The following is a 23,823-nucleotide window of genomic DNA, read 5'->3' as shown; positions in this document are numbered from 1 at the left end:
GTATTAATGGTTCAATTGCATTTTGTAACATCTCCAGATATACTTCACCGGTTAAGTTATTATTGAGAAAAACAGGCCCAACTATGTGGTTTCCCAAAATACCTGCCCAAACATTTATTTTTTTTGGAAATTGAGTATGTGTTTCACGAAAGACGTGAGGATTTGTGTCACTCCAATACCTCACATTGTGTGTGTTAACATTTCCATTGAGAGAAAAAGTACTTTCGTCACTAAAACAAATTGTTTTTATGTAATTGGGCTGTTGGTTAATTTTATTGGACATATTTTCACAGAATTCTAGTCTTCGGTCGGGGTCATCATCTGAAAGTTGGTGCACAATTTTTAATTTGTATGGATGAAATTTGTTTTCATCCAACACTCGGTGTACTGTCTTTTGACTGATTCCATAGATAGATGCAACTTGGGCTGTAGAAGAAGTAGGGTTCACTACCATTTGTGAAATTATGTTAATTTTTTTGTCGTCACTAATTGTTGGTCGACCAGATCGTTTGACATCTTGAACACTACCTGTTTGTTTAAACTTCCGAAGAAGCTTCCTCAAATAAGTTCTCGATGTAGGGCGATCGGGGCACCTCTCATTAAAAAAACGTTCCGCTGCATGGAAATTATTTCTACATTCACCAATTATTAACACAGCTGCTACTTTGTCGGCTACAGTACGTACCATTCTGCCTTTGTAAAAATTTAAACGTCTCGTTAAACAATATTTAAACTAAATATTAACTAAGAACAACTAACTAAAAACAACTTGACTAAACTTGAATTGACTAAACTAGGCAGAAATAGAAACTAAATATTCAGGTATAAACGCGTTTGCAAACTAAAAGTAACTAGAGAATTGACTAAACTAAGTAGAAAGAGAAACTAAATATTGAGCTATAAACCCTTTTGCAAACTAAAAACAGCTAGAGAATTGACAAACGTCAATTTTTTTGACAAATAACCAAAGGCGGACGTTAGAATTTTTATTAATTATATGTCAAACCAGAATTTTAATGTTTATTTTCTTTATTTATTCGTCAAAATCTTCTTAAATCCAAACAAACTTAGAATGATTGAATAGGTATATTAAAATAATTGTAGTTTCGCATTTAATTTTTAAATATTCTAACGTTCGCCTCTAGTTAATTGTCAAAAAAGTTGATGTTGACGTACAAACAATTAGAGAATTGAAAAATGTCAACTTTTTGACAAGTAACCAGTGGCGGAGGTTTTAATATTTATTAATTAAATGGGAAACTACAATTTTAGTATTTATTTAATTTATTCATCAAAATGAGCTTACACTTAAATAAAATTAGTATGGTTGAATAGGTATTTTCAATACCTTTCAAACGAGGTATCACTTGCCATAAGGTGCTATTTAAAATTATCTGTCACAGTGGCGCTATAACGTCATCTGTCACTATTACGTCACTTGTTATGACTAGTTAAGAAGCCTACGTCTGTTTATTACCTCCCTCCAAATTTCATTATTATAAGTAAAACCGTTCAAAAGATACGAGGGGGGGAACGGACTTTTGACTAGCACTGTATATATTTATATATATATAAATATGTATATATATATATATATATATATATATATATATATATATATATATATATATATATAACCAGGTTCTTTAGATCGGTGTACGGATATGTTTTCAATTTTGCAGTATGGTTTGAGCTCATTGTACTTTTGTTTACCAGTTGATCTGCTTTTTCATTTCCGTAAATACCTGTATGTGGCAGTACCCAAATAAAAGCCGCTTCCTTTCCTAATGATCGGAATGTTTCTAGTTCGTTTTTTATTTTTATATTCTGTATAATAGGGTTGTTGGTATATATTTGTTTCAATTCCAGTAATGCATTTAATAAGTCTGTTGCCATAATACACTTCATCGTTCTACTCTTTTCGAAGAAGATTAGGGCTTCCAAAATAGCTGTAGCCTCGCCTGTTACTATACTGCAGTTTGTTGCTATCGATATTCTATAGAAATTTTCTTTACAGTAGTAGGCAGCAGCGTGACCATTGGGAGTTTTAAAGGCACCAGTAAAGATTTGCAAATAATTAGGATAGTGGTTTAGAATTTCCATGAATACAGATTTAATTATTGTCGAATTTGTAGTTGACTTGGGATACTTTGTATTTGTAAGTGTTAAGTCAATAGTTAATGGGTGGCTTGTCCATGGGGAATAGTTTGCATTTATATGTATTGTGAGCTTTATTCTTTCTATGAGGGGTGTAGAGTTTTTAGTCTTATTGTTAGGAGGAAGACCAGGGTTGCAGATGTAGAAGAGTACAGGATGCTGTTTCTGGGATGATATCTTTGCAATATAGTTCAAGGATAGTTGCTGTCGTCTTATATGTAAGAGAGGTTCTCCAGTTAGAACTTGCATATTACTAACCGGACTAGTTTTAAAAGTTCCCAGTGATAATCTCAAAGCTGTTAAATAACTTTTAAATACCATTTTAATATTGTTTTATTTACCTTCTGATTATCTGCATATTTCCATTAAATATGTGAACACAAATAAAATAGTAGTGTCACAACAAAATTTTTATTTATTTTTTCTTAAATCATGTATTGAGAACAGAAAAGTTTCAACAGTAAAAATGATTTTTTTAAAGTTAAAAAGGTTTTTCCTCCTAGAGAATTTAATAAACTCACAGAAACTCTGTATAATTAATTAAAAAAAAAGAGATTTATCAGTAAGCGGAGCGTTCAGCACTCAACATACAGGATGGAGCGAAATCCAACAATAAGTGTACAGTTATTTCAAACCTATGGTTATTGACCACCACTTTTTGTACTTCTACGTCTAGCCAAGGTCATTCAAGGACAACTACACCTTCCACAACGAAGAACTCGATATCAAGCTAACCAATTGATCGTGAGACCTATCTAGCTATAGTATTTAGCATTTACATTACAAAGTACAGGCCGAGTCTGACACGGTTTCTCTCTGCGACTTTTTTTGGTTCTGGTCCGTTTTTCCTGAAACATTTTACCCATCAGACAGGAAAATCGGAAAACAAGTTTCGTCAGACAATATGAAATATGTTTTGAAAGAGTCAATATGTAATAACGATATTGTATCGCGTAACGCTGTATCTGCCTCTTCGTTTCCTTGCATTTCTATGTGTGGGGGATATTAGAACTAAATTTACTTTTATTATGCACTGCTGGTGAAATAGTTGTTGTAATTGTCACACTAATGGATTTTTTTCATACAGTGTTTTTATATCTTTAATAGAGCTGAGTAAGTTAGAGCTGAGTAAGTCAGAGCTGATGGCGTGGTGTTTAGTTAGATTGCTTGAAGCATATACGAGTGTACAATACAACACCAATATCTGTTGCAATTGCTTCGTATTTGACTTTTGATCTGACAATGACATTATTAATGAAGTATTTAACAAAACTTTTTGTATCTGCGTGCTATCCATGGTGTGCTAATGTTTTAAGTATATTAATTCTTTGCATACAGTTTTGTTTGAGTATATTAAAGGGTTGTTTGCAGTTGTCGAATATAATTCCTAAAAATTTAATGCTGGTGGTCAAATTCAGTATATTTCTTTTATTAGTTTTTTTCTCTCTTTGGGTCTGTCTGATCAAAAAGATCTCCGTTATCACTAAAGCTAAAGCTTATTATGTTTGTTACCCATTGTTGTTTCCTACACCCAGTCTAGAATTTTTGTAGCTTGTAGAATTTTGTACAGGTCTTCTGCTTGGTGTGTCCCAAATATACAATGGTGTTATACAGTTTATAGTTCCTTATCACAGAATCTACAGTTAAGGTCTCCATTGTAAATGCCTATTTTATTTAGAAATTCTCTTACTAGTGCATGCCCGGTCAACATTCGTGTTACTGTTCTTAGTTTGTTTCTGCCCATGTGAAGCAGTTTCTTTGTTTTTTTTCCACCAATGAAGATTTTTTCATGTGATTGTTTTGGGATTCTCTCCCAATATCGCTTATGACTCTATTTGATCCAGTCCTTACAGTCCCACGAACTACAACCTTTGGTATTCCCAGAGTTATAGCCGGTTCGTGTGATTCGTTCGATCCTCTCTTTGCAAGTTGATCTGCTTTATCGTTGCCTTCGATGTCCTGATGATGATGGTGATTTCAGTACTGCTTAGCTGTCAGAAAATATATGGATCTGCTCTTTTTCAAGAGTTCTCCCATTATTTCCCTATGCACATTGCAGTATCGCATAAATCTCCTCTTAAAAAACAGTGCAGTTCCTCCCCAAGGCAAAGTTCGTTAATTTTTGGATTATTGGAGTATATTCCTGCACCACATCCGCTGTAGTTTTGGATCTATCTGTATCAGATCTTACCCTATTGGTTATGGTACTTGTTTTTTCATACATTCCTCTCTGAAGTAGACACCCTATATGAATTCTTAAAATTGTATTTATTTGTCATGTGATCTGGTTTCTCATTAAAAATATTCTTCGTCACAGTCCTTGTGATACTCATATGCCCTGTCCCTTTATTGCAAAGTTTCAGCGATTATTTTATATTATATTGTTTTACTTTTGCAGCTGTTTCAAGTGTCTAGTCCTCCCTTTGTCTGAATTACTTGTCTCTGCAGCTTTAGAGGACCTAATTCCTCTAGTTTCCGTCTACGTATGAAGGCGACTATGGTGGATTTGTAGAGACTTAAATTTAGCCACTCTCTATAAGTCTATTGTCTTACTAGTCATAACCAGATTCTACAGCAGTGGGGACTGAACTGTCCCCTATGAACATCCTCTGTAGATCATTGCCAATACAGTCTCTTCAAGGATAGTGGTATTCACCACTCTATTTCTGAGCATAGATTCTATCCAGTTCAAACATATATCCTTGACTCATTTGCATCTCAGCGCATTGGTTATTGATGTTATCGAAGTGTTGTCAAAAGCCCTTTATATAAAAAAAGGATCCCAGTATCTTCGATTTGTTTTAAATTGTGTTGTCCACTTTTTCTATGAGCCTGTGGAGTGCTGTTTCCGTTTAATTTCCTGCTTTATAGACATGTTGTTCTTGATGTATTGTAGTATTTTCCAATGTTTTATCCCTAATATACCTGTCCAGCAGTTTCTCTAATTTTTTCTGTAGGAATGACATTAGATTTATTGGTCTTAGAGACTTTTCCTTTTCCTGTCCTCTTGTCCCAGTTTAGGGATGAAAGTTAATCTAATATCTCTCCATGCTTTAGTTTACACTTTAGTAGCCATCTTTTTTTGGCTTGCAGATCTCTAAAGGTTACCCTACCAAGTTCATAGTAAGCTATGTAGTTCTTCTCCTTCAGAGATCTGATATTTGTATAGCTTATTTGAGGTGTTTATAGAAGACTACGTAGTGACTATTTTCTGTTTTAGTAGCATCTGTATATATGTTATGTAGTATAGTTCAGATATTTTACAATAATTTTATTCTGTTTATTATTTCGTTTTTTTGTTTACCGTTAAATGATGCTCATAATATAGTTGATTTTAAATAGGTACTGGCCGATGTAAAATTGCTAGCCCAGGTGTTATCCGGTATGTTATAACGGATACTGTGATAATGTGAACGGAAAAGATATTGCGATATTTCATAAAAAGACTGACAAAGTATTTTCTATAGCCTAGGTAAAAAAATTCACGTTCTTTAGCGATGCGTACTTGCTGGAAATCCAGAAGGTGTTCCTTTTAATACTTATAATTAAGACAATTTATTGACACACGTGTGAGAAACACACCGTTTTCGAATTAAAAAAAGCAAAAAATACCACCACAACACTGAAAACATCTGATAGATAACATTAGTTGGCCAATTTTGTAAAATGTTTCCCACCATGTATATATTATTGAAGATCTTTGATATTAGATCCAAGTTTTTTTCTTCCATAAGTTCTATAATTTCGCTATGGAGGTCATCGAATCTTTTGTGTTTTAATTTTTAAGTTTTAAATTCTTTTGAGTTATTTTGTTTTATTATATGAATATTTATTTGTTTATTTATGAGAAATTTAGAATCTTGTCAATGGTTGTGTTTTGATAGTTGCCGCCATATTACGTGTAGACATCTCCATTTGAGTTTAAAATGGACAAAAAAAAGTTCAACTACTATATATTATGATATATATATTACAAAAACTTATATTAACTAACAATACAACATAACAATTTTTTATCTTAACCGCATAAAATATCTTTTATCAAAAAATAAATTTTTTTATTTCTTTCCCACACACATTTTCTTAAATTTACAACACCAGATACAAATGTTTCATGTTTAAAATTTTAATTGGTTTAAAATATTAAAATAAAATTAAATTAAGTAAAATATATGAGCTATAGTACAAGTAAGCATTTGAACATATTTTGTCAAAGTTTAATAAAAAGACAACTCGTACATCTATAGTAGATTCTTAACAAGTCTCCTAACAAATCTATAGTAGTCTTGTCCCTACTGTTAGTGCCTTAAATCCGAAACTTATTCTAAAAACTCCACAAGATTAAAATAATAACTCAAAACAAAATTTCAAGAGTTTCACAGTTTCTGTGCTTTATCTTATCTTTTTAAAGCTTTTATATCATTTAATTAAGTAGATATACTTTTTTCCTACTAATTCAACTTCACGTCATTAATGAGGATCTGATGAGGACATCACATAACAGCCTTATGTGATGTCTTAGTATGGCAATAATTTTTGTAACCAAGTAATAACCAAAAATCTAAACCAGTGATAAACACATTTGAATATATTTTAAAAAAGTATCCATCGTAAATACAGATATTTTTATAGACAATAACATAGACTATAGACTTTATAGACTTCATTGTAAACAAATAAATAGATTTAATGCCAGTATTCCTAATGTCTTGAATGGAGATTTAGTTAAACAAGCGCACTAAATCATAATTAAATAAAAGCAAAAAAGAAAGGGCAAGGAAGGTGACAGGAAGATAATTTCGTGAACTACCCACCACAATACTAAAGAGTAAAGTCAAAAAATATTTGAAAATTTTGTGATGATGTCAAAAATGTTCTAGAACTAAAGTTGACATGAGCTGGACTTTACAAAAGGCACAAAGATTGAAGATGAACTGCAGGTCAAATCACGCATGAGGGACAGCAGCATCATCAAAATATATAGGAAATGATCATGGTCAAGAAACATGACTGTAGTATATTTGATGGTTCTTAGATTGGATCTTTAATGTATCGTCATGGCGAATTCCAAGGATTTAAATGACAACCAATGACTAAGCTTACTTAGTCAGGAAGCAGCGAAGAACATCTTAGGTATGGGGTCGCAATTATGGTCAACAAAAAAGAGACAGATCTTTTACAGGTTTCAGTCCGATATCTGAAAGGACCGTGATTCTAAAATTAACATCACATAAGACCTTAAATATAATTCAGATTTACCGATAGCAGATCAGAGCATATAGAAGGAATAGAAAATTTTTATGGGAAAATTTACAACATACTCATAATAATTCCAAAAGAGAGATATTAATAGTTATGAGTGATTGTAAAAATTACTCATATATATTTATTCAGAAGTGACTGAAAAAAATCAAAAATAATACCAAGTCAAATATGAACACAGGACTTTATGATGACAGTAGAAAGGAAAAAAAAATAGAATAATTGTGGAAATTTTTGAAATGCTGAACCCCCAAAAAATACTCAGAAAAAGAAAGAGTCGAAAAAAAAATGAAATTTTGGATCTAATGAAACAGAAATAAATTGCTAAAATAAAGATAAAAATCGGCAAAAACTTTTAGAAAAGCTCATCAAAGGTAGCATTATAATAGCAAAAAAGATTGTATTTTACCAATAAATAAACATGTACACAAATTAAAAGCTACAAAGAAAAAACAATAATGTCGACGGCGAATCCTATCTACGATTTGCAGACGACATAGTTCTGATAACAGAACTTAAAAAAAAATTGGAACTGTGCTTACTGAGTTGCCGCCTGGGAAATTTTTAAAAAACAAAATACATGACAAATCTGGTACCAAGCAAAAATATAAAAGTAGACTGCAACGAAATAGCATTAGATTACAAATATAAATATTTAAGTCATAAAATCCAAATTACCAGGGACAATTAAGCTGCGGAACTGCAAAAGAGATGGTCACTTTAGCATGGGCCGCATATGGAGCTCTATAAAACATCTTCAAGAGCAACATGCCAAATTATATGGAAAAGAAGACGTTTGATTAATGTGTGCTTCCAGTTATAATTATGGCGCCAAAATTTTTTTTTAATCCAAGCCACAACATTCAAACTCAGGCTAGGCCAAAAAAGAATGAAACGGTCGTTACTTGGACTCACTTTTAGAGACAGGGTTAGAAATGAAGAAATAAGAAGAAGGGCATACGTTACAGATGTCATAGAGCGCATAGAATAGCTGTGAATAGAAGTGAAACTGGGCGGGCCATGTGCTCAAACGAATGACGGGATATGGACCCAAAAATTACAATGGGGAGACCACGAGAATACAGAAAAAACAGACGTAGATCATCTATACGGTCAACAGACATCATCAAAATAATCGCTATGAATTCGCTTCAGGAAGATCAATACCTACAGAACTAGAATAGATTAAGGGAGGACTATGTTTAACTTTGGACGCAGAAAATGACAAAAACCTTTCAAAGTAAGGTGTTGATAAAGGTTTTTTAACATATTACAAAAATTATGTCTTTATTAAAGTAAGTAAAAAAATAACATCCGCGTGAAGTGTCACTCTATACATATAAGGTGAAAACCCGATTATCAATATAACATAGACAAAATTGATAACATTTTTTACATTTTCTATAATTGTTCAAAATAAAAGCTAAAGGATTGACTAGAATCTGTTCAAAAAATTTTGATTAACACTAGTTTCATAGTTAGGATTACTGCTAAGGAGAGGAAGGAGACGTACAAATTGCAGCATTTTTCCAAGCATCCCATTTGATGATGATTTCTTAATATTTGGGAGCCTTCTGCTTCGATGATCATACGGTGTTGGTTTCTATAGGTGTGATATCTATGAGCGCTGATTATTACCTGGAAAATATAGTACATAAGAATGAAACACCACTTGCCTCTTCCGAAGAATGTCCAAAAGATTTTATGCATTTGAGAAAATGCTCAAAGAGTTGAAACAGAAAAACAATGTGTAGAAAAAACTGTCAGTGTATTGCATTAAAAAAATATAGAAAAAATATAATAAGAATAATGAAGAAAACATGAAAGTAACATTAAACGAAGGGGAGAGCAACTATGTGATATTGGAAAACATTGACGAAGAAGACAAGACAAAATTAAGGATGAAATAAGGATAGAAGTGTACACATTTGAAAGGATGCAAAAATTACAATACTTGGGAAAAAATCATGAAGTAAAGTAAAGAAAGTGAAATAAACGGAAAGCTGGAATTGCTAAAGAAAATGGTAAATATGAAACGATGAGAAAACTAATAAAATCAAGTACACCTCAAGAAAAATTTAAGACAAAGTCAATAGGACAATAATTAAAGTGACAATCATATACAAAGAGAATCTGGGTTTTAGAAAAATCGAACGAGGATGAACATACGGAAAAGTAATTATTAATATATTATAGAAGGGTAGGGAAAAATAACAGAGAAAAAAATAGAAAGTACTGTATCAGGTATCTAGGAAAACAATAAGTACAGAAAATAGGATACATGAGGCAGATAAATAGAATACAAAATAATAAAATAATAAAACTTAAGTAAGTAGGACAACTATTAAAGAAACTTACAGATGGACAGAGTGTGAAAATATCAAAACAATAAAAATTACAGAAACAGAAAAATAACTGGAACGAGGAACTTAGAGGAAAGTAGTAAAGGAAGCGATCAAAAATCTGTGAATATTTTATACTTATATTAAATAAATGTAAATAGTGTGTAATTAATTGTGTAGTAACATGTATAGCGTAATATGCAATGTTTTAATATTATAATATGTAATAGGTAAAATGTATACTTATTCTAAAACTACTCTACCCTATATATATATATATATATATATATATATATATATATATATATATATATATTTATATATATATATATATATATATATTTATATATATATATCCTATATATATATATATATATATATATATATATATATATATATATTTATATATATATATATATATATATATATATATTTATATATATATATATATTTATATATATATATATATATATATATATATATATATATATATATATATATATATATATATATGTATATATATATTGAATTTGAAATTTCCGGGGGAGCTATATGTGGTTTCAGTTGTTTTCCGGGTTTGACTCCGCGTTAAATATTTTTGGTTTATAGAAAAACCATTGTTTTGGCGACGTTTCGGCAAAGCCACACTTGTCATTGTCAAGTCAGATTGGTTCTGCTTCGTTTTGATGTTCACCTGGAACATCAAGACGAAGCAGAAGCAATCTGCTTACTTAGCCTCTTCCTTCTCAAACTTCTTTCCTAAAACTACTAAATAACTAAATATCAATTAAGAATAAAGAAGTAGTTACATGGTGTCAAAGTTAATTGTGTGACGTGTGTGAGTGATGAAGTGAAACCCAAAAGGCGCCAAAAGCGGACACACTTGAATATAAGCTACTTTTAAGCTTTTTTCAAATAAGCCGAAGTCAATTTGTTAAAATTTTTAATACAATATTGGGTGAAGGAGGAAGCTAAAGATTTTTATAATTATTTATTAAAGAAAATTCAACTCGTCTTCCTATCTTCCACTAAGTTTTTGAACTTATTCTCACAGACCACAATTTCTAGAACCAGGAGTAAAAGAAGGTCACACAATTACTGATCGGTTACAATTAGACGACCCAATTAGTATCCATTTATTACTTATTTATGAAAAAAAAATATAAAAGAAATTGAATTTTATAACTCTAAAATCTGATAAAGGAATTTAATTAATCATCTAATAAACTTTTAGGCAGCAGTAAGCAGAATACAAGTAATCAGAATGATCGCTACGAATACTCCAAAATTTTAATTTAAACGTACTTTATTCAAAATAATCATTAATTACTTTTTTACTTTATTTTTTTGTTATGTTTGAAAAACAACCGAAATACATTACAAATTATGACTGCTTCTTTAGTTTTAAAAACTCTTTAAATATTTGTTTAATATTTTCCTAACAAAGCAACATTATTAGTTGTGATAACTTAAAATTAGATAGCTGCATCGTGACGAAAAATAGATTTAGTAGGAAAAATTCTTTAGATATATGTAAAAAACACCACAAAATTACAATACACTAATTACACTTAATTAAATGAGTTTCATTCATACCGCAAATTTTTTATAATATTTTTTTCGTTGAGTTCTTCTTTGTTGCCGAAGAAAGGCAATCCCCACCACGAGGATTTCTTCTGATTTCTTTTGGTTTCGTTGGTTTTTAAAGTTTCATTTTCAAGGAGCCACGGTCGGTACTTTTCCCATAAGTGCTCTGTAACGTGGTCTAGTTCTTCCATGGAACATGTTTGACCTCCATATTCTTTTGGCATTATTTCCAAAGGAAGACCGTCAGGGATGTTTCCTAAAATAGCAGGTAATATATTATTTTTGATTATTTTTCTGATATATATTTTTGATTTGAGTAACCAAGGTTTCATGGTTTACAGAAATGCTAATAAAAATACACGAATATAATATAAATTAACATATCATTCAATAAGTCCTCTAATAATCGCCCCTAATATCATAGCTATATGATTTATAAAATACCTAATTTTAATCGCCATCTGTGAAAATGTAATGTCTACCGAATTATACAACACAATATCTATACACAACCAAACTTTTATGGAATCACCATGTATTTCAAATCAGTATTTATTTTGAAAAACATTGTTAATGTTGCGAAGATTAAAGGTTTTTATTGACAATTAAAAACAGATAACGATAGCTCGGTAAGTTATAGATTATTTGCTTTAGTTGTACAATGAACGAAAATGAATAAATTTACTTTTACGTTTAAAAACAAAAATATGCCTTATGTGGCGGTAACGCATGTGCGAAGGGGACATATTATTGGTCTTGTGGAACAAGGAATATCTCAGAGGAATATAGCGGCAGTGGTTGGCTTAACACATGGCGTTGTATAAAAAACTTATGCTAGGTATTAGGAATTAGTAACGCTTAAGAATAGATTCAGACAAAAACGGAAATTACCAGATCTGTTCACAGATATAAAGGAGGAAGTGTCATGTTCTGAGCTGGCATTATGATCAGTAAAAAAACTTCTTTAATTGTCATCCAACCAACTTTAACAGCTCGTAGGTATGTTGAATCAGTTCTAGAACCCGTAGTTAGGCTCTGAGAAGGTGGAATGGGAGAAAATTTTATTTTCATGCATGATAATACGTCTCTACAAAGCAGAAGATATCACTGTCTCGGAGTGACCTGCTTGGTCACCCGACCTTAACCCTATAAAACAATTGTGGAATATGCTTAAAAAAAGAATTAGAGCTCACTGGGAGAATCCACAAAACACTGCACAGCTAGTACAAGCTTCTCTTGAAGAATGAAACAACCTGCCACCACAAAATATTGACAATTTATTTAGGAGCATGCCCACGCAAATTAAAGCTTGCATAAGGGTTAGGGGTGGTTACACTGACTACTAAAAAAACACAAATAAATATAAACAATTTAAACATTGATGAAACGTCGTTTCACGTTGAAAATTTTTATGTTATTAACCTTAAAACAAGTGGTTTCAATTTATTATTTTAAAAGTTTACCGTTTTCTTTAATTTTTATGTATTGTTGGTTAAATTGCTTTTAAATAAATATTCTTTAACTTCGTATGTAGGTTTTTTTAAATTCGCTTGAAATAATTAGAAATACCAGATGATTCCATATAACTTTGGTTGTGTGTATAAACTTACCTTTATGGAATTTGACTAAGCTCAGAAGTTCTGATTTGACCAAAGGTATTACAATTCGCATAATATGGTGTACCCAGGAAGCAGTGTTTAGTACATGTACTCCTTTTATTTTGACTGGATGTGCTTCCTAAAAAAATATACATATATATTTTTAAGTATATTACTTTAAATGTCATACAGTTTTTTATTTTACACCATATCTTTTAATATGGTCAATTTTAGGTAAAAATTCTTATAAACTCAACACCCAATATAGTTACAAATAAAATGTTTCTATAAATTGAGCTTTATTGTATCTATTATGGACATATATCTAACCTTGTCATTTTTGTAGTCTTTAAGCAGTGCTATTATCATCCATCTAATTCCAACACGTTTTGTAAGATCTCATCTGAGGTATCCCTTCTACTAATTTGAGTTCTAAAGGTCTCTTCATATCACTTATCAATGTGTTAAATGATATGACCCAAAAATTTTCTGTCAATTTTTCTTTAAATTCTAATGAATTCAGCCCCCAATATACTTCCAATTTAAATCTTTGCTATCTTATACACTTTTGGGCATTTATTTTCCCTGGTTTTTTTTCGTTTGTCTATATGCAGTTCTGTTATTAGCCATCTTATCTTAACAAGTTTCGTAAGATCTTATCTGAGATGTTCCTTCTACTCGCTTGAGTAGAAGGAATACCTCATGGTGTCCTCCCAGCATTCATGTTAAGTTTCACTAATTACTCTTTTACTTTTGACCCTTCTCAAATCATCGTGTCTCCTTTTCGATCTTCTTTTAGAAGTTTTATATGTATAACCTTTTCATTATTTACCATTATGTGTAGTTGTCAAACTCTTTGCTGAATGCAAGCCAGTCTCTGTTCGTCAGTCTGTCTGTCCGTGAATACAACTACTTCGTTATTAAAACATATATAATGACAAATGAAGTGTCAAATAAGAGCTTATATCCCAAAGATGGTAATAAAGGTGAGAAATTTAAAATCGGACTTTCGGTTCCAGAGTTGAAACTGAAAGTACTGTTTTAAAGTGGCCGAAATAGTACAAGCGATATATTATTCGATGCGCCTTAGCCAAGACAGAAACAAATATATACTTCCAGTTTTTATATAACTTCTAAAATCGTATACCAATTGGCGCAAAGTTACTCTAGGGGTTCAAAAATGGGCTTTCGGTCGTAGTAATTTTGCTGTCTAATTTGTTTTTTAGGCTTTATAGTTTTTATCAATTATACACACATTAAAAAGCTCTAGGAATGTTTTTATTAATCGATCTATTTTTTTATAATTAATTTATTTAAATAATAATAAATTCAAAAATATGATTTTTCTTAGTTTACCAGAAGATTTTCAAAGTATGTTCCTTACGTTTGTTTATTATTATAGCTCTATATCTAATCATCACCATCATTAATAGCTATTTCATCCATCGTCGGATGTAAGCCTCCCTTTGGGATGTCCATTTATTTCTATTTGTTTTTTTTTGCATCCATTCGTGATTGTTTGTTGTCATCAGTCCGGTTTAAGATTTTCTTCTTCTTCTTCTACTTCCATACATCTGTAACTTTTGTTCGTCTTATTATATCTTTATTGCACTTGCGTTCGCTAAGCTTAATACTAAGAATTCTTCGTTTCATAGCTCTCTGAGTCACTTGGAGTTTATGGACTATGTTGTTGTTAAAAGCCCATATTTCAGTTCCATATTTCAGAACCGGCAATACGTACTGATCGAAAGTTTTTACCTTCAAAGTATTTGGTAAGTTTGATTTATAAATACTGTTTGTAATCTCTCGAATGCTACCCATGTTAAGGTACATCTTCTATTTAAATCAGCCTTTGAGTTCTTCTTCTTATTGTGCCGTCATCTAACGAAGGTTTAGGTTAAGCTTTGTTAATTTGATTTTTCGTCCCTAGTATATCATACACCAGCTCCAAAGTGTAACAAGTCAGAAATCATTAGTTACGAGAAAACACGGAAAATCTATTCTCCAACATGTTTGTGTCATATAATTTTATTATTTTGTTAATATAATAACAATCGACATATTTTATTATTGTTTTAAGAGATACAAGTTAAACTATGATGTTATTTAAAAAATATATATTCATATATAATAAGTAATTTGAAGGCATTTGTCTAATTGTTACACTTTGGAAATAAACATTTTTCATATTTCAATTGAAAGTTCAAATTACTAAATAATCTGATAATATGTTTTCTTCGTCTACCGTTGTGTAGGTTACAGGAATACTACTTAGGATCGACCCAGGTGAAATAGGTACCTGATGGATAGCTATAAGCAGGGTTTAGTGTAATGTCTGCTCGCTATCCTCTTGTTCTTCGATCAACATTTATACTTTTGAATTCTTTTTCAACAAATAATTCTCTGTATAAAATTGTGTAGGGAGCTAATTTTTCTACTTGAACAATTAATATGCACCCACAATCACCCATATCACCCCATTTAATTTCTTCGCTGTTATTTATGGTATAGTTATCTGAGTTTTTAACCAAAGTTTTAATATTTATGAAATCTTAAAATTCGTTAGTAATATAGAGTTTTGTATTTTTCTTTGCCAAATTTATTATGGGTGTTAGTTGTGAAGGTACACAGAGAGGTCCTCCTTTCAAAGCACGTTTTTTTTACATTCTATAAGAGTATGCATCGCATCGCCGTCGTTCTGGGTGTGTCCTACCACAAAAAACTTATAAGTAATGATTTCAATATGTGTATTTAGTACAATGTAGGAATAAGAAGCCCATATAAACTTATTTTTATTTTGCCCAGGGCAATTATCTGAGTAAAATATAACATGTTTTACCGTAACATGATCCCTCAAATATTTTAGCAAACAACTACCTATTTCGTTAACATCTCTACGAGCAACTTCTTTGTGACATAAATAGCAATACCCTGGTTTATTATTTATATCGTAAATTGTGAAATTATAACAGGCAAGCCTTCTTTTATAAAAAAATCACTTCTGTCTCCTTTTGGAAAAACTTGAACTGCTTTCAAGTAAAAACAACATACTACAGTTGACGAAGAAGACATTTAAAAAATCATTTTCTTTGTCTAATCGACTTTGGTACTTTTCATTAATGTGAGTATCAAAGCTTTTCTAGTTTTTCAGCTTCTTTTCATTGTATAGATTCTTAAAATATTCACAAAAACAACATGCATATTTTTTTGGTTAAAAAAAAAATGAAATATTATACTCAGCATTAAAAATATTTTCATATAAATGCTTTTTAATTGACTGACAATTATTTTCAAATACAATCGATACATTTCAGATAAGTTCGAGTCCCCCTGTAAATATGTTTTTTGTGTACGTACTCGGCAGTAATGAGATTATATTACAGGGAAAGAATCTATGTGCTTTCTTGCAATATTTTTTCTTTTCTCATCTATCCTTGGATGTCCAGCCTTTTCATTACGACCTCTTCCGTCATTTTGTTTAAAACCTGTATTTGTAATCTTCTTTAAAGCTGTATGTGTAACTTTGTTGTTTATATTCATATAAGAAATCCCGTTGTCTGTTGATGTCTGATAAATAAAAATAACTTGTGTGAATCTGTTACCCCTCTTCGTCAGGTTTTTTCGTCGGACACTTTAATCTGCATTTCTCAGTGCAATATCCTTGCACTATACGGGTTGGAATCTCTTTCCAAGCGGAATTTGTAAAAGCTTGACCAGAATTGCGCATATATTTTTTTATATTCTTGGACAACATAGAAGGCTGGCAAAGTCGCAGTTTAGACCTTTTTGGAAGTATTGCTACTACTACTATCAGGTGCTGGTTAATTATTTACGCCAGGAGCTGCTGTCGTAACCTTGTTTAACATGTAGAATTCTTTATTTTTGCAGGCTAACTGTAAAATACTCGCATCTCTTGTTAAAAAATTACGTTTTTGATACATTTTATTCAAAATGTTCAAAATACTCAAAATTGTGCAAGTAACTGCGACCTACGGGACTGGAATTGGCTATATCAAGCTCGAAAAATCAACCAAGTCTAAGCAATGTTACCAATTTAAAGTGTAAAATTTCGAAATGTTCCGGTTTGGAACTGAAAAAATATATCACTTAGGAAAAGAAATCAGTTACAAAATTAAACAACCCGAATTCTTAGACTTTTGAATTAAAATGAGTATCATTTTATGACAAAAAATATATGTAACATCTTCACAGAATGTTATTGTTACGATAAATTCTGACCCAAAACCGTAAATATATTTATTACTAATATTTTCATTCATTTACGTATTTTTTAGGTAATGCCTACCTGACACACGATGGGTCCCCCTTTGTAATAAAAACATAACAGTTCGAACCTTCTGGAGACAAGCCGATTTAACCATACCGGTTCTGAGAACAATTCGCCGCTCTGTCTAGAAGGCCTTTCAGCAAAACAGCGGTCTATGTTCGATGTGTTTCGAGAAACAACTGTTTTCATTCTCGAATAACAGGACTTTATATTTATAGAGGAATTTTGGTTATGGAGGGACAGTTAATAAAGAAGATTCGCGCTCGCGATATTATTGTTACGCTCGCCTACTAATAAATTATTGTATATGTAGTGATAAATAAACTTATATAAATTATCGTGCCTTTTAATAAATTAAAGTAGGAACAATATAATAAATTAGTAAAGACATTATAAATTAAAGACATAACAATTAATAAATTCACAACAAATGGTGCCAGAAGTGAGATCGAACATAAATTAGACTTATAATAATAATACAAGTGAATATTTATAAATTGTGAAAATGACGACGATTTATGAGCTGACAGTGACTAATTTAAGAAGACATCTCGAAGACAGAGAATTAGCTTCTACCGGAAAAAAGGCTGAGTTAGTCCAACGACTAAAGAACGCTTTGCTAGAAGAAGGACTAGATCCAGAGACTTATATATTTGAAGATGCTGTTATCTCGTCGATTTCGAAATTAGAGAACAAAGTTTCTGACGATATTTCGAAGGTATCTTCTGATGTAGCCAAAGTTTCTGGTGACATCGCATCATTAGAGAACAAAGTTTCTGACGATATTTCGAAAGTTTCTTCTGATGTAGCCAAAGTTTCCGGCGACATCGCATCATTGGAGAACAAAGTATCCGGCGACATCGCTTCTTTAGAAAGCAAAGTTTCTAACGAGATTTCTTCTCTGGAAAGCAAAGTTTCTGCTAACATCTCTAAAGTCACTTCAGAGATATCTGCTCTTAACGATAGAGTGTCTTCGTTAAAAAACCAAGTTGCTGCCGATATGTTGGCCTTCGAAGAAAAGATTAAAGAGATGGAAAGGAAGATGGAGGAAACAGGGACAGCAGAGAGAGGAAACAATCTAATTACAGTGGAGACAAAAGAAGAAGAGACGAAATGTAAGTTGGAAACACGGCCGAAATTTGAAGGAAGTGGAGGTTCTGTCCATGTGAAAGTCCCAACTTTCGATGGAAAATCGTCATGGAACAACTACATGAAACAGTTCGAATCAGCCGCAAGAGCAAATGGATGGTCTGAAAAAGAAAAGGCGGTAAACCTGACTATCGCTCTTCGAGGAGATGCCTTAGATGTGCTTCAGACCATAGCCGTAGAGGAGACCGATGATTTCGAACAACTGAAGAAGAGGTTAAATATGCGATATGGCCACGAACATTTGGAGCATGTATATCAGTCGCAGCTTAAAAATCGTAGACAGAAGAAAGATGAGGCTCTTCAAGAATATGAGGTAGATATTGCCAGATTAGTACGATATGCTTATCCAACAGCTCCCGAAGACATGATGGAAAAATTGGCCGTTCAAACGTTTATTGATGGTCTTCGTGATCATGAAATGCAGAGAACACTACGATTAGCTCGTCACAAGACGCTGGTTGATGTCTTATCCGCCGCCCTCGAATACGAGTCAGCTACGCAGGCCTCTGGCGGGTACAGTAAAGTTAGGACTGTAAAAGAGGAAGGAGATGAAGATAAACTTGACCAGCTCGTTAATATGATGAAAAACATGACATATAAGAAAACGAAGATCATCAGATGCTGGAATTGTGGCGAAATAGGACACGTACGAAGCTCCTGTAAGCACCCTAGGTACGACGCAAATCAAGAAACTCACCATCAGGAAAACTAGAACGGGTCAGCCTTAGGGGGGCAGCTTCGACCCAAAACTTTTCCAAAGACCCTCTCATACTAATAGCTTCTTTGAAATGTCGTGAAGATAGTGTATATGTAGATGGAGACATAAATGGTAAAAAGCATACGTTGTTGGTGGATACCGGAGCGACCAGAACCATTATACGCCCGACAGTTATAAACAGCCGAAAGAAACTGTTACCACCGAGGTTGCGACTTCGGACCGCTACGGGTGAAAATGCCAACATTCATGGAGAAATCCAGATACAATTAGGAATTGGAGCAGAAAAGTTCGTCCATACTGTTATAGTTGCTGACATCGAAGAGGATGTTATATTAGGAATGGACGTAATGAATATGCATGGATTCCAATTGGATTTTAAGAATAAGGTAATCAAAGTTGGCAACGAGGAAGTATTTCTCCATCCACATAATGACAACACTGTGCAAGCAGCCATTAAAAAAGATACAGTCGTGCCTGCGAGAAGCGAAACGATCATAGTAGCGCGGCTACAGGGAATTGTGGACGAAGGGAGACCTGTTATGATGGAGCCTTGGAACCACGACGATGAGGTTGGCCGTGGAATCATAATTGGAAAGGAATTGGTGACTTCGGCTAAAGAAATTCCTGTGAGACTTATCAATGTCAACGACTACCCAGTGACCATCAAGAAAGAGACAAAGGTAGGAACTTGTGTACCTGTGACATCCATAATCCGTCAGGCGACAATATCTGATAATTCCAACGACAAATTCGACCAAATGGTTGCAGTTGCAGGACAGTCTCTAAATCAGATGGAGAAAAGGAAATTAAGGGAATTTCTTCGGCAGTATCGTGATATTTTCGTACCGAAAGGAAGAAAGACGGGAAGAACTACCGTTGTTAAGCATAAAATTGATACTGGTAATGCTAAGCCAATTCGTCAAACAGCTCGACGATTACCACAGGCGAAGAGAGAGGAAGCTGAAAAGATTGTTCAGGAAATGAAGAAAGACGGGGTGATAGAACCTTCTACGAGTCCATGGGTCTCTCCGGTGGTCCTGGTTAAAAAGAAAGACGGAACGACGAGGTTCTGTGTGTATTACCGTTTGCTGAACAACGTTACCAAAAAAGATAGTTATCCTCTGCCTCGGATCGATGACACATTGGACACATTGGCTGGAAGTAAATTGTTTTCTACTTTAGATTTGAAGTCTGGATACTGGCAGGTAGAAATGGACCCAGTCGATAAAGAAAAGACAGCCTTCACCACAGGATCTGGATTGTGGCAATTCAACGTTATGCCATTTGGACTTTGTAATGCTCCTGCGACATTTGAGAGGCTTATGGAAAATGTGTTGAGAGGGTTATCTTGGAAAACATGCCTGGTTTATTTAGATGACATAATCGTCTTGGGGGAGACATTCGAAGATCATTTGAGGAATTTAGAAAACGTTTTTAATCGACTTAAAGCTGCCCAATTGATGCTAAACCCCAAGAAGTGCCAGCTATTTCAAGGTAAAGTCAATTATCTGGGTCATATAGTCAGTAAAGAAGGAGTGGCCGTGGATAAGGGAAAAATCGATTCCATTAAGGAATGGCCAAAACCAACTGACAAACATCAAGTGAGAAGTTTTCTTGGACTATGTACTTACTACCGGAGGTTTATTAAGAAGTTTGCAGATATCGCTAAGCCATTAACGCGACTTACAGAGGAAGCAAGAGAATACCGCTGGGATATAGACTGCCAAAATGCCTTTGAAACGTTGAAAAAGCATTTAATAACAGCACCAATTTTAGGGTATCCACTGCCAGAAGGAGAGTTCATCTTAGATACGGACGCAAGTAATGTGGGAATTGGAGGAGTGCTGTCTCAGATTCAAGGAGGACAGGAACGAGTTCTCGGATATTTTAGTAAAGTTCTTTTAAAACCTGAACGGAATTATTGCGTCACGAGAAGAGAACTTCTGGCAGTAGTGAAATCAGTAGAGCACTTCTATCAATACCTCTATGGCAGAAAGTTTCTAATCCGAACCGACCATGCCGCCCTTAAGTGGTTGATGCAGTTTAAGAATCCAGAGGGTCAGATAGCCAGGTGAATCGAACGACTCCAAGAATACGATTTTAAGATTGAGCACCGGGCCGGAGTTAGCCACAGAAACGCTGATTCTCTTTCCAGAAGGCCATGCCCAGCAGAGTGTTCCCACTGCAACAAAACGGAATCCAAGGAAGCAGCAGCGCTAAGAACGACGATTGTCAACGACGACTGGACGCCTACTAAGATAAGGGAAGAACAAGAGAGAGATCCAGTTATACAGAAAATCCGAAAATGGAAAGAGGAAAACCGTCGACCACCTTGGCAGGAAATATCAAACCTATGCTCAGTAGTTAAGACGTATTGGGCCCAGTGGGACTCATTTATCATCGAAGATGGCTTGCTCAAACGAGTCCTGGAAAATGATGACGGTTCGGAAAAGAGAAGACAGTTGGTGATCCCAAAGAGCAGAATAGCGGAAGTACTTCGTCAGTTACACGACAGTCCATCGGGAGGGCATTTTGGTGTAAGGAAAACCCTTCAGCGAATTCGGGAACGGTTTTATTGGATGAACAGTTCCGACGATGTAAAAGACTGGTGTAAGAAATGTACTATTTGTGCCACGAGTAACGGGCCTTACCGAAAAAGGAGAGCTCCTATGAGACAATATAATGTTGGAAGCCCGTTTGAAAGAATAGCTTTGGACATCGCTGGGCCATTTCCAGAAAGTGAAAACGGAGGCAAGTACATGCTGGTAGTAATGGATTACTTCACTAAGTGGGTCGAGATTTACGCACTTCCAGACCAGAAGGCCGCCACCGTTGCAGATAAGTTGATCCAAGAATATATCAGCCGATTTGGAGTGCCTTTGGAGATCCATAGTGACCAAGGCAGGAACTTCGAAAGCGATCTATTCCAAGGAATATGTGATAGACTAGGCATGAAGAAAACAAGAACTACCGCGTATCATCCGCAATCGGATGGTATGGTAGAACGAATGAATAGGACAGTTGGCAAGTATTTGACAAAGATGGTGTCCGATTATCAGCGAGACTGGGACCAATACCTTCCGTTCTTCACAATGGCCTACAGATCTGCTGTTAACGAATCAACAGGCCAGACACCAGCCAAAGTCCTATTCTATTAATTACTATTTAACTGGGAATAAGCCACAATTAAAGGTTAAAATACGTTTATTGACGTTTCAATTTCCACTTCGGAAATCGTTCTCAAAATACAAACTAAAAATAGCTTCAGAACAATATTAAGAAACCGTTATGGGCCCAGCGTTATTCAAAGGTTTGTATTTTGAGAACGATTTCCGAAGTGGAAATTGAAACGTCAATAAACGTATTTTAACCTTTAATTGTGGCTTATTCCCAGTTAAATAGTAATTAATTTAAAATGCCACAAGAAAATAGCTTCAGAACAATATAAAGTCCTATTCGGACGCGAAATGCGACTACCTTGTGATCTCGAGTTTGGATGTAAACCTGGAGAAGATGTAGCAGGTGAAGATTATGTGATCGAATTACGAAGAAGAATGGACGATGTACATGAGTTGGTCCGTTCCCACCTTCAGATCGCTAGCGACAGAATGAAGAAACGGTACGATACACAAGCCGAAAAGGGTTGCTTTAAGAAGAACGACAAAGTATGGCTGTATAATCCCAAGAAGCGAAAAGGTTGTTCTCCCAAATTGCAGCAGTTTTGGGAAGGTCCATACCTCATTATGGAGAAGATCAACGATGTCATCTACCGAATAAGCACGATTCCGAGGGGAAAGCCGATGATAGTACACCATAACCGGTTGGCGTCGAAGGTGACCACAACGTAGATGAAGAAGTGGAAGTAAACCAAATCCACGATGTGTCTGACCTCACGTTTGAGGAATTCATGGGTGCCTATGGAGGTACCGGTAAAGCGAGACATGGTGTTACCACTGAAGAAAAGCAATATCTACTCGCGCTCCCCGATGACTACTCGCTGGCCCTTACCATCCCGGCCAGTATCAAAGACGCACCAGGGTTGGCATCCGTCTTTCGAAGGAAGTTTGGTCGAGTTGCAGAACTTCAATGCCAAGTGCCAGCTCCCGGTAAAACCTTGAAACTCCAAGATGCATCACGTTACCTTTTCTACCTGGTAACAAAAGACACTGCCCGTGACCAACCTACCTACCGAGATGTATGGGAAGCCTTACTTCAATTGAGAGAGCACGTACTGGAGTCCGACGTGCAAAAGTTAGCCATGCCAAAGTTGGAGTGCCGCCAATTAGATTGGAGAGTTATCCGAAATATGGTGGAAGAGATCTTTAAAGACACCGAAGTCCGGGTGTTAGTCTGTTGCAATCCGCATAGTTACTGGTGCGGAGAGAAAACCGTCCCTTGTCATTTTTATACAACTGGAAGTTGTAAAAGAGGGTCCAGTTGCCGATACCAGCATACCGTTCCGGTTCCAGTCCCGACAAGGTTCCAGGAGGAACAATCTTTTAAGAGGGGGGCAATGTTACGATAAATTCTGACCCAAAACCGTAAATATATTTATTACTAATATTTTCATTCATTCACGTATTTTTTAGGTAATGCCTACCTGACACACGATGGGTCCCCCTTTGTAATAAAAACATAACAGTTCGAACCTTCTGGAGACAAGCCGATTTAACCATACCGGTTCTGAGAACAATTCGCCGCTCTGTCTAGAAGGCCTTTCAG

General features: G+C 34.2%; 1 protein-coding gene across 3 annotated transcripts in view; it reads right to left on the bottom strand.

Moving 5' to 3' along the window:
- Positions 1 to 6,107: 6,107 nt before the first annotated feature.
- The window catches only part of LOC140436982 (alpha-tocopherol transfer protein-like), a 162,963-nt gene continuing 145,247 nt past the window's right edge, over positions 6,108 to 23,823 (bottom strand). Inside the window, exons 5-7 of one of the 3 annotated variants that reach the window (XM_072526187.1) lie at positions 12,959 to 13,085; positions 11,358 to 11,604; positions 6,108 to 9,057 (exon numbers count right to left, since the gene is read on the bottom strand). In XM_072526187.1, the coding sequence (XP_072382288.1) occupies positions 9,054 to 9,057; positions 11,358 to 11,604; positions 12,959 to 13,085 (378 nt within the window). In that variant the 3' untranslated portion in view covers positions 6,108 to 9,053. Of the gene's footprint in view, positions 9,058 to 10,277; positions 11,605 to 12,958; positions 13,086 to 23,823 lie in introns of those variants that run through there. The other 2 variants (XM_072526188.1, XM_072526186.1) reach the window with 2 other exon arrangements.

This window comes from Diabrotica undecimpunctata, chromosome 3 (assembly GCF_040954645.1).
Source record: "Diabrotica undecimpunctata isolate CICGRU chromosome 3, icDiaUnde3, whole genome shotgun sequence".
In the NCBI taxonomy this organism is placed as follows: domain Eukaryota; kingdom Metazoa; phylum Arthropoda; class Insecta; order Coleoptera; family Chrysomelidae; genus Diabrotica; species Diabrotica undecimpunctata.
Note: the sequence above shows the minus strand (reverse complement) of the source record. Positions and strands in the feature narration are given on the sequence as shown.